The sequence below is a fragment of the Cyclospora cayetanensis genome, unplaced genomic scaffold (assembly GCF_002999335.1).
Source record: "Cyclospora cayetanensis isolate NF1_C8 unplaced genomic scaffold, CcayRef3 CcayRef3_contig_32, whole genome shotgun sequence".
Classification (NCBI taxonomy): domain Eukaryota; phylum Apicomplexa; class Conoidasida; order Eucoccidiorida; family Eimeriidae; genus Cyclospora; species Cyclospora cayetanensis.
This window is the reverse complement of record NW_020312281.1, coordinates 46,497-58,526: the sequence shown is the minus strand read 5'-3', so window position 1 is coordinate 58,526 and position 12,030 is coordinate 46,497. Positions and strand designations below refer to the sequence as shown.

At 47.3% G+C, this 12,030-nt stretch overlaps 1 protein-coding gene across 1 annotated transcript; it reads left to right on the top strand.

Annotated features, from left to right (window-relative positions):
* Positions 1-2,708, top strand: LOC34618668 (mitochondrial import receptor subunit TOM40-1). The gene is made up of 9 exons (XM_026333925.1): positions 1-329; positions 589-688; positions 831-1,024; positions 1,185-1,327; positions 1,567-1,640; positions 1,850-1,919; positions 2,103-2,188; positions 2,314-2,385; positions 2,514-2,708. The coding sequence occupies exons 1-9, from the start codon at positions 1-3 to the stop codon at positions 2,706-2,708; spliced, it is 1,263 nt and encodes a 420-aa protein (XP_026189710.1).
* Positions 2,709-12,030: the final 9,322 nt, after the last annotated feature.

The following is a 12,030-nucleotide window of genomic DNA, read 5'->3' as shown; positions in this document are numbered from 1 at the left end:
ATGCCCTTCTTTTCTTTCTTACGATGTGGCGGGCATTCATCAGACGGGCGCCCTCGGCGGCATGGAGGGTCGGCCGCTGATCTTCTCCCTAATTCTGTATCTTCAGCTGTTGCAGTTGGGAGAACAGATAGCTCTTCGGTTGCTCATTGCGCAGAGAAGGGCTCCGGCTTCTTCAGCGTTCCATCCTTTGGATTCTTTGGCGGGGCCTCTGAGGCGGCAGTACCACCGAGCGATGAAGCTTCTACGCGTACAGACCAGCTCGAGAAGGCGCGGACGGATGCATTTAAAAGGGAGAATGAGCAGCCAACAGATACACCAAAGAAACAGGAGTTAGCTTGGAACCAACTAACCGCTACCCCATCCCCATGATGCACGCACTAATGCAGCTCGCTCCCTTCTTTTTTCGCACACTATTTGCTCAACCACCCCTGTTGGAAATGCATACAGTAATATATCTTCCCTGAGATATTTTTTCTAGATATGTACCGTCACAATGATGAAGGGTCGTGTGTTCTTGATTTAGTACACATTCCGCAATTATTTTGCCTTCAAGTTCAACAGTGTGCAAACTGCTGGGAGTTGCCGCAGGCTGACACAGCCCATCTCATTTGAACATTTCTCTCGGGAGTGGATGAATATTTCTGGTCAGGACACCTTTGACGGGTTTCGTTTGGAAGGCGCTAAGCAGGTCTGCTTTCTTGGTGTCGAACGCATCAATCATCCGCGTCTGCAGTTGAGTTACTGTTGCATTACCCTTTATGTTGCTCCTGCTACTTTCCATGGCGCAGCATGGAGGTATCGGAATCCTGGTGCGTGAATTTTCATTTCAGGTCAACAAATACCTTCAGACGTGCCACAGCTTCTGCCTTGGCACTCAGTTGCGGGAGTCTGGGTACTCATATCAGTTTGGCCCCACAGTTGCCATTTCAGCGCCGCCTGATCCAAATGCAGGAGAAAACGCCCAGCCGCCTCCACATTTTTTCGCGATGGCTAAATTGGGCACTGATGGATCGCTTCAAGGCAGGTGAGGAAGACAGTGTCGTAGGGAACAGCAGCTGCTGTGTTGCCGTTGCGTGCCCTTGGGCCTCCGGCAACAAGAACTGAACAGCTCTCGGTGGAGCAGCACATGCTTCAGTATTGGGTAGTACGATCGTTATTGTTTGCATTGCTGCTTTGCAATTCAGGGTGATCAAGACAATATGTCCGAGTGCGGATGTGAAATTCAATTTCAATTCATCGCTGAAAGACGAACAGCGGAATTTTTATGAGCTTTCCCTCGACAATACAGGCAGAGACTGGGCCTCCTCGCTAAAGCTTGCGTGGCAGTGTGGGTGCTCCTATCTCACGCAATGCGATTAGTATTTGTAATCTTGATTGAGTTGGTGTGCTTGCACTTCTGTAGGCTTATATTGGTACTCTAAAGGCCGAATCCCTTCGCGTGTATACCAACAGCACCTCATATGCAATTCTTGTTGCTTATGCCATTGTGTGTCAAATGAAAATTGCTATCCTACGCCAAAAATCGTAATTTGTCCGCTGACTAGATGCATCTGCGCTTGCATGCAGCTTGTTGGATTTTGGACGGAATGTTTTCCCAAGTACTGACACCACGGCTGCAGGCCGGCTGCGAGATTACTTACGTGGCAAGCAATTTCCCGCGCCTCATTATGCACCGAATTGCTTTGGAGTCTTTGTTCTGTGCCTCAGTCATCTTTCACTCCCTCTTGCAGCTTGATTGCGCTTGTGATATAGCGGTTAGGGTATGCCGCAGCCTTCTGCTAGCGCGTTTCAATGCATCTCATTAGCGATCACGGGTTATGTGCTATCGTCTGTAATCATATCTGTTCAGAGCGCGAACGGTGCCTCCATGCTGGCGGTAGGAAGCCGCTATAACATTGACAAGCAATCTGTTGTCTCATGTGAGCCACAGCTCCCCTTGGCTTGCCTCAACCAGGCGCGGGGGCAGTGGCCACGCACGGAGTGCAGGATTAAGAGGAACACCATTATTGCGCTCCTGTGTATTAGTTCTGACGAAGTCTTAAGTGCTGCATATTTGTTCAAAGGGCTTTGGTTGCATTTTGCGTGTTTGACGGGTGTCCTAGGCCAGCTAAGTCAGCAGCCAGATTTTAAGTCGCCTACTGGTCTGACTAAACTGACTCACAGTTGCAAAGTGCAATATTCAAGAAAGGTATGGCGTAGGTAAAAGCATCAGGGAGGAGCCACATACTAGCGGAAAAACTTTGGGTAAAACCCCCAGGTGTTGTTCCGTGATGGAACAGGCTACTGATAGAGGTTGGTGTGTGCTATATGCAGGTCACTGATAGGCTCTCGATGGCAACCGAATATGAATATAGTCATCCAGATACAGAGTCAGCTTTGAGGATGGTAAGCTGATTTTAACCCCCCTCGCAAAGGCTAAGATAAGAACCCTTCCAGTATGTGGCTACGAAAAAAGTGCGCCATCACATCAGTGGTGTTCATATGGGTCTCTTTGTGCCCTTAATAATATGCAGGGATGGGAATATCTGTTCCGACAGGCCCGAGTACAGGGCTTGATTGACAGCTGTGGGCGCATATCAGTCTTTGCGCAAGACTACAACGGATTTGGCGTAAGCGGACTGATAGACTACTGGCGGGGAACGTATAAATTTGGTTTTCTAATGCACGTCGTGCCTCCTCCGGAGGCATCGCAGTCTCAAGCTAATTAATGCTACCGCTTTCCTGGCATGCCAACATCACTCGATGTCTAGATGTTTGGCTGAAAAGGAGGATTCCCGCCGCAGCCATTCTTTTGAAAGATGGGCGATCTGTGCATTTTGGCAGAGTGCTTTATGCCTCGAAATAATTAAGGAAAAGTGTTAATTCCCGAATATACGTTCAGGCACCACCTTGGGCATAACGAAATACAGGTATTTATCGCGAAGCAGCTTAGCTTATTATTCGTAAAGCCGGCTAAGACATACTTCGTGTTACTGCTGTAGTCCATTAGGTACTATACCCTCCATGGCGCAAATGTGTACTAGTAGTCCACTGAGCACCGTGAGGTGTGCGCTTTTATGCCTGCGTAAACTTTTCCTTGAGAGGAGACACATATTCGAAGCCCTTGTTGACAAAGCGTACTTCGTTCAGCAGTTCGGAACAATTCGTGCCCTAGTCCCTATGAGAATATAGGGATAGCAAGGGCGTGCAGATAAATAACACAAAAGAGTACTAAGGTAAAGGCGTGCGAGTTGTATGTGAGGGGAGATTTACCTGGCTCCCTCTACTCTCTACGACAAAATTGGTGGGCTCTGTGCGCGGAGGTGCGATGGGAACCTTCTGGGAAGCCAAGTGCGTGTCATTCATCGTTGAATTCATCAAAGCAAGAGCGGCAGTAACCCCGGCAAGCACCCTACGAAAAAGCTTACCAATACTGTGTAGGCGGCGAGGGGGCCGGGCAAAGCACGGCTCTTTCGGGAGCTGTGGAATCGGTTCAGCATCATGACCTTGCTGACTCCCCTGATGCACTGGGGCAGCAAATGAGTGCGCACCAGAAGATTCTTCTGAGTGGTATGGGCCCTGGCCAGGATGGCTACTTAAATTTGGTTGCTGTGGCTGGTCCATTGTGCAACGAACCGAATAGGACGCGATTTAAGAAGTCACCCAAATTCGAGGCGGAATAATATCAATGCAGCAAACTGAAAGTTGAAATGGAAGGTGAAAGCAGGCTTGATGGAACGAGAAGTTCTGGTCTTCAGTGGGGTAGCTCGAATCGAGATCGCTAGAACCAATCTCAACCCGGTTGGTGCTGTATCTGAAATAGAAAATCTCCTAAAAATAAGGACGATGCAGCTTTCTGTTGGCTAGCGGAACGCATTTTTGCAGTGATCGTCGAGGGAAGGGAACCCCACTGAGGTGCACAGCACTGGTCTGCTCAACGTAGCCCTGGACGACCATCTTGCCAAAGCAGAGGCCAAATCGCACATTGCACCCGGTGGAAATTCGTTGGTAAACTGTTAACTCCTAGCTTTCCTCCAGTTCGTGATCTTACTTGTGCCGGAGTGTTTGAAGGAAACGAGTGGCGGTCCCTGAGCTTATCCGAATCTGCTGTCTAGTACCCAAGGTGTATCTCTTGCTGTGCCACAGAGCAAAACGCGGATTATGTAGTGTCCCTTTATTCTTCGCATCGATGTGGGCTTTCTACACATCATTGCTTTGTCGCGTGTGCAACTACTTTTTGTTGGCATCTTAGAGCAGAAGTGGCGTAAGTGCGTTTCGGGAAATGGTGGGATGGGCATGTAAACTGGTAAAAAGGAGGCGTGTAACGAGAATTATGAGGGAGGAAAAGGAAGAGGCAACATCTCTAAAGGATGCCGCAGTAGTTCGGCATTAGGTTAAAATGCCTTGTCTTGCAATACTCACGCATTCTTATGAGCTGGTTCAACAAATTCGTGTTCCTGGATTTGGATATGCGTACTTCTGTCTTCGAATTCGGTACTTTGATTCCTCCACAGAAGTGTAATCTTTTACCGACCTTTTTAATAAAGTACTGCATGCTTTACCTTGGAGAAACTGGTTTTGCTCAGATTTCCCCCAGTTGATTATTGTTTTGTCAGCACACAAGCTGCGTAACTTATTTCCTGCAAACCGTATCTGGAGTTTCACATGCAAAGATTGCCCCCCAAAAGTCTTCAGAATCGAAGGCAGCACTAATTTCAGTTTCTTCCACAGGCTTCCGGCACGAGGGAAGGAAGCAAAACCTAAGGCCCAGTAATTGCATACCACAGGCATACCGAGCTGGCACTCAATCGTATTGAGTACCGTGCTTAAAAGTAGACCATGCTATCTACGAATGTATGTTACGTCCGCCCTTGAACGAGTATGCTACAAGAATCTCTAGTTTACGTAGCCATTATTTAGCAAACCTTATTACATGTGACCAGTACTTGCCGTGGATGTGTGGCTTGGCCACTGCATTGAGGGCACGCTGTCCCCGAAAACATGAGCACTGAATACGTGTCTGAAGAATAACTGGCCAAAGACCTAACTCTAGATGTGCTCTCACGAATATTGCATTGTTAAATGCGCGCATTCTTGTGGTGAGGGGTAGCCTACCGGGAATGAAGCGGCGTAGTTCGAGCACTAATAGTTGGCAAAGGTACGCTCCGGTATATATCAGTTCATTGGTCCCAATCAATTGATATTTGATGAAAACTGTGATTATTTGGCCGCCCGCATATTCTGCTTCTTACGCTACACTGACGGCTCACATGCTCAAAATGTACATCTTTTCTAGAATGTGGAGCTAAACTGCTGAGTGTGGCTATATGCTCATGCCCAGAATCCTCAATGAATCCAACGGTGTGAATTCTTGGATAACCTGCTTCTTTTCGACTGGGAACTTTGTGAGCTGAGCGTACGCTTAGCATTTCTTTTGTAGGTCTCTCTCCTTAGAAGGATCCCCAAAACACAAACAATATGAAAGCATCACAGGCAGCTAGTAAGTACCTCCTCCAAGACACTCTCCCCTCTCCTTCAGTCGACTCCATAGAACTTTGGCACGAAAATTGAAGAGGTAGGCTGGCAGGTAGGTTGCTGTACCCTTTGATGGCTCCCAGGAGTTGCACACAGTTGCACATATAACCGACACTTGCCCAGGCACAAAGCAAATTCCTCAAAATACCGTACCAATACAGCCGTGCAGCAAGGACACTAAACGAGTAGTCAAATCGCACCATAAATACTTATTTACACATGAACCACAACGAAGTAGTGTAGTAGAAGTTTTCTAAATGAAGTGTACCGTTATAGACAACCAAAGAAAGGTAGTACGATAGAGTTTTAAGAAGAAAAACATAAAAGCGTGACAGCACCTTCGAGCCAAGATACCCTTCGTAGGATTAGTAGAGAACTATTTGCTTTGTCTGTTCACATATCTTGTTTGTTGCAGAGTAGCGTTTGTTCAATACATTAGGAATGAATGCTGCGTGTGAGTGCGCTTGATGCTATAAATTTCTATCTATGAATGCCCGGAGTGCTTATAGTGTGCAGCAATGGGAGCCAAAGCTGGCTCTTCCCTCACGTCAAAACCCTGAGGAATGCAAGCAGGAGAAGAAGAACGCTCTTGTGTGTACTCAATAGATCTCTATTAAGCTTGCACTATGTTGTTCGTCAGGGTCTACCTGCAAAAGCCTTTGGTAGAGCCTTGCGTGTAATAGCACTGCCTAGTGCGGTAAAACTATTTCTCGCCCATCTACCTGCTGTGGGTGCATAGGGACGTCAGGCTCTCCTCTGCACGTTGCTTGGCTTTGATCAAGTATCATGGTAATTTCAAGTATCAAAAAAATTGAAGGCAAAAGTTTTAAAATACACGTTCGGGCCTGTAGAAGTTGATGGTGGCGTAACGCGCCAGAAGCGGGTTTGCAAGCCACTCTAAATGTAGTAGCGCAACAGCTGCTAACTACGGCATAATTAGCCAGCTGCTATGTAGAAGGTTGTGCCGACAAAGTTGTGCCAACTAGATATGTATGAGGGCCATTAAAAAGCACAAATATTTGAGGATCTAATAAACTTCCCACCAGACGAAGAGACGTGAATACTTTGTGCGGCATGTCCACTCAAGATAGATGCACTTCAATTGAAGTGGCAGCTCTATTAATGTAAGGGACGTCGTCAGCCTGCATGAATTATTGCGGCTCAAGTATTCCTACAAGTCTTGATTTATTGGTTTATGCTGAGAGCAGCTAGACAGCAGCTTTGGCACAGCTGTAAAGGTTGACTATGGGAATATACTGACAGTTTGGTTTACCGAGAGACATGAGGCTTGATCAGCTCGACAGATGGGCTATCTCAGGTCTATCTGAGGTGTCAGGTCAGCTGCGAGCGGGGTGCTCAGTGACTCTGCGAAGACCCCTGAATGGTAGAATCTCCGATATTTCTACACTATTTGAGAAATCACGGCAAATGAGCTGAGCACTTGCGTCTTTGGCTCAAAAACAAATGAGCTAGATTGAAATTTAAAGCCTATAGCTGTGTCAGCCGGCCCCGCTTACAGTGTACCACGGATCAAAGAAAAAAGCCCGAGGAATTCCACACTCCTCGAAGCTTCCAGATGGCTCCCCAACAAAAAGACCGTTTATGTTGTGGGAGATTGGTCATGAGGTCTGGAGATGCAAGCTCATACAAAAAGTCGAAGACTCTGAACAACGGAGCTGCGCTGAGCAGAAGGAACAGAGAAGGCGCATCAACAAAATGACAAAGACCGCCATGCTTCGAATGATTTTCCTGAAACCTACGTTACAGCAGATCCTGAGGCCGCAAAAATCATTAAAGGGCTCTGCGAGACTCGCATGCACCTCAAAATTCAGCAAATGTACACGCCATGTAAATATTCCTGTCCTGCCAACTCTTTGAACAGCCCCTAGGCCCCCATGGCAAAGTTCTCTGGGCACAATGCTTAGCGCTGTTGTATAATGCTGTACCATCCCATCTCGACAGCATTGGGGGTTGAGGCGTCCAATGTATTCTCAGTATTCGATTTTGGAGACCCTAACCCGAAGACACCTTCGCTCATCCTTCCTACAAAGCGAAGCAGTGTATAACTCAACGAACCTCGATCGAATTTCTTTCATTATTATCATTGCAGGAGCTTTATAAAAACGCCCTCGCGAGTTTTCTTTGTTCCCACGCTTTCATGCTCTTGAGGCCGGTTGCTGCCCGCCTGCAAGTCAGACTCGAGAGCCAAGAACAAGAAGCTCGTATCTAAAACCAGCATCATATTTCAAATGATCACCCACTACCGTGCAAAATTGGCACTAAAGGATTGTTCGAAAATGGAATATTGGTTCTGTGTGCACTTTTGCATGCAAGCGTGGTAGGAGCTCTGTAGTATTAACTTCCCTAGTGGCTCCGTGGATTTGAGTGCCGCTTTGGCCACATGAAACTGATTGAAGCTAAGCTGGTTTACTTGCTCATCCTTCAGCCCCATAGTTAGGCTAAATTCTCTCGTTAGGCTTACATCTGGGGAAATAATGACACGCTATTATAACAAAGTACGGACTAACGATCTTTCCCACGATCACTCTAGCCATGTGCAATCCCTTTTGCTCATAAAAACAAACGACTATACGTCTGCGCCTACTTGCTTTAGGACTGGAGGCTGCGGTAGACTGTAGGCACTGATGACCCATAGTTTTATATGTCTTATTCCTTGGAGCTCGCCTTTAAGTCCAGATGGTTTGAGGCATGACTGTACTGCCCTTTCAATCAATACGGCTGCGGCGCACTAAGGCCCATAACAAAGGCTAGTACCGCAGTTGGGGACCCACCATAACTTAATTCTGCGCTGGTGCGAGTTTATACAATGTTCACGAGTTGATAGCCTTACTTGGAACTGCTTGCGAAGTGGAGCTGTTTCATGAAGAAAAGGCGTAGAGGTTCAATCAACCTATTTGGACGTTAGCGCAGTCTCCAACACCCAGATTTGCTGATGAGCAGCAGAATGCATGGATTGGGCAAGGCTAAGTAATATTTAGTGCTACTTCTAATTGGACTTGGGTCATGTTAGAATGTTCGATGACTTGTGTGCTACATCAGTGCACCATGACTTAGCCTTACGAATGCCATGGCTGATCCAACGGGATAAGTGCATGTAGCTACAGCTGTAGTAAGCGCAGGCACACTATGCAAGGAAGTGCTCAAAAAGAGCTACAACTGGTCCATTTGACAACGCCCATGCCACCTACAAGCGGTGGGTAGAGTTGGTAGTTAACTAAATTAGGCAGACTCTCCGTGCGGGCAGTCCGGCATAGCAAAATGCGAGTACGCGTTTGAGCATCCATATCATCTAAGCAGTCCGACAGAGGATGCACTAGTAGGAAATACGGCTGATCTTTCAACCGACGAATAGTATAAACTCGTAAGTTCTAAGGGGGAGCTGGCGGGTGTGCTAAACAATGAGGAGCTGCCAGCAGACTGGCAATCTGCTAGTCCTCTAGCCCACCGTATTGAGCTTATTTCTGGGTCACTCTCGAGCTGTATTCCATTGTGTCGGGAACCCCTATAGCATGAAGAGTAGATTGAGCGGGACACTCATGCTTTGCTTAAAAAAGGCAAAGCGCAGCGATCCACCAGCAACTTTAGAGATACCCCCGTGCTCGTGCCCCTGAAAGAAGCAAGATGGCCGCAGTGCCTTATCCTCAGCCTCAAAACAAACTTTTTATGCAGCAGAAGTGTGGGATGCTTCACACTGTGGCGAAACACTCGACAAGCTATACAGATCAACTGTCCACTCGGCATTCGGCTCCACAGACGCCTTCTGACAAATCCCAATTCATCCAAATGACAGCCACAAAACGGTGTTTCACACAAAAACTGGCATAATCGAAGAGACTAGTATTCCGGTTGAACCTATGAATGCTCAGGGTGAACTGCAACGGCACGTTTACGGGAATGCTTATCGGCGTGCTCAGGAGTAGATGACTGTGTACATGGACAACGTCAGAGCACCGCGCCGAAGCGCTCAAGAGCACCTACAGCATTTATGGCCTGAGCTTCAACTGTTGCAGAGAAAGTAGTGGTATTTAAAGGCACGGAAGTGTTTTTCATTAAAACAATTTGTGTTTGTGGAATTTAGCGTTTGGGCTGCAGGAACCGAGCCAAATCCAGCAAAATTCGGCAATCACAGCTTGGCCTTTACGCGCCGACAAGGATGCTGTGACGTTCTGGATCTTGCATCTTTTTACCGAAGTCCGGGACTAGGTTTGCTCTGGGCTCTGCTTTTTTCAGTGCTCTTCTGGAGCCAACTCAGTCCGTGACCTGGACAGAGAAGGCTGTGGCCGCGGCAAGGACGCTTAGCAAACCCATTACAGCATATTCGGCACTTGCGGTGCTCGATTACTAGCCCTATTTTTTCTCCTAACAACCGATTCTAGTGATGAAAAAAAGGATGCTATTCTCTCCAACAGGGTAGGGCTCCTGGAAGAAAATAAATTATTGCTTGTTATTTAGCTCCGTTGATCCTAACCGAGCAGATATTTCCAGGAGGAGCAGCTTCATGCGGTGTTGTGAGCGTGAAACATACAGGCAGCACTTAGATGGGCCTCATGCTACGGTCCAGATAGAGCACCAATCTTGATGAAGCTGACAGAGAGTTTCAGGAGTTCGGTATGCCTAGTGTTGTTTGCTGACTCAAGTGTCTCCAACAGTACGACTGTAAAGTGAAGTTTACTTGAAAACACACAACTTCGAGGATGGCAAATGGGTGAAGCACTACCACGTTCAGGATGGCCTACATTGGTTGAAGCCACAACAGGGACTCCCTTTTTTTACATCGTGGCTGTGCTCCCCATTGTTTTTTTGCGGAAAGTACATGCTCATGTTCTTCCGGCTCAAGGTGAGACTCAGACCGCCATGGAAAACCTCTCACAATCCGTTTGATGTCTTGGGAAAGCCCCCCGGGCAAAGAAGTGTGCATTGTCATTCCCAGATCCACAGCAGTTAAACTGCGCAGTTCCCCATAAACCGGCTATTTCGAGGCTTTCCTGTTTTTAAGAGGATTTGGACCGACCCGATCACGGACATTTCATTTGTACTGCCGGAGGCCAAGGGTCGCATGAGCATCTCCTTCGTTGTCGACGGACCTTGCATGATGCCCACTTTATCCCTTGCTCCAGTTCCCTCATGCTTCGGCAGGTCGCTTAAGTATTCATAGATCATGTAGAGAAGCTTTCTGGACTCCCTAGGAGTACTATTACCAAAAAAATGCCTATGGATTGGCCACAACATGACCACATCGAAACAACCCTATGCAGATGCACAGCTATAGCACAACAATCGCGCTCTTCTAAGGCAGTTGTATCTCCATGATAACACAGGCCAATTTACTGGCTTGATGTTCGTTCTCTCCCAGAGTGGGTCTATGGTTGAGCAAAAAGAGTCGTCTGTCCGTTGCTCTCCCCCATTCCTGGTATACCCAAAGGAGACCCTCTCGGATCCGGACCTGGGTCTGATGGTCCGCTGTCAGCAGCCATGCTGAGCAGTTGAGGGATCCAGAAGCCATCTTACTAGTCCACGTGGATGAATGCGCATATTTCAAGAGAGCCTAACAAGTATTTACGATAAGTAAAGGCCCAGAAGCAATTCCCACATAATTAGCTTCAAGTAATTACACTTACTGAAAAGCGTATGGAGAAGACCAAATCATCTCCCTTCACAACACGCCTTTCCAAGCAACTTGATTCCGCGGCAAAAAGTACTCGACGTATTTCTCTTTAGATAGGCACCACGCTAGAGAACGAGGACTCCTGAAGCTTTTCGATCCATTCCATCTGTGACAGTTCTTGATTCAGCTATTGGGTTTCTTCCTTCTTTGTTTCGCCTTCTTCGTGAAGGTGCATTTTTAGCCTTCCTGGTTGTACTGCCCCGGTTTTGGGTAAAACTACGCACAAGAATCCTTTGACACGTACATACAGACATATATTCATACATATATACATACATGCGTCTTTCCACTGTACTTCTTTGCACTTTACTCACTGTTTGCTTTGGGTTGGTGTACTTTTGTTTCTATTCAGTCGATCTGTAAAGCCCTTCGTAGTGAACGGGAGCGGCACCTGTCGGTAATTCTTGCATCATAGCGGGTTTGTTTTGGTTGGATGGGAGGCATGTCCTCGGAAATATTAGCAGTGGTTTTATGCTATATGCCGCAAAGTACACAACACTGTGGTCATCGGCCATGGCTGCCTTCGGCGCCCTTCCCCACGGTTGCCATTTCGTGGCCTTTGCCTCACACCCAAATACTTCGGTAATACTTTTTTTCTTCTATATCGATCTTCTTCCTTAAAAAAAACAATATTGTAGGATGATGTGACCGAACTCATCTCGCTCATAAGCAGTCTAACTGCTCTCTCTGGTACCCCGCGGACCCGACCTACACGCTTGCAGTCTCGCGCTTTTATTTGGCCTCTAAAGCTGATGCTCCAAGAAATGCGGTATCAGCAGCGGGTTGGCTTTCAGCTCAGATTTTCCTAATGGCTCAGGCTTTGCCGTTCC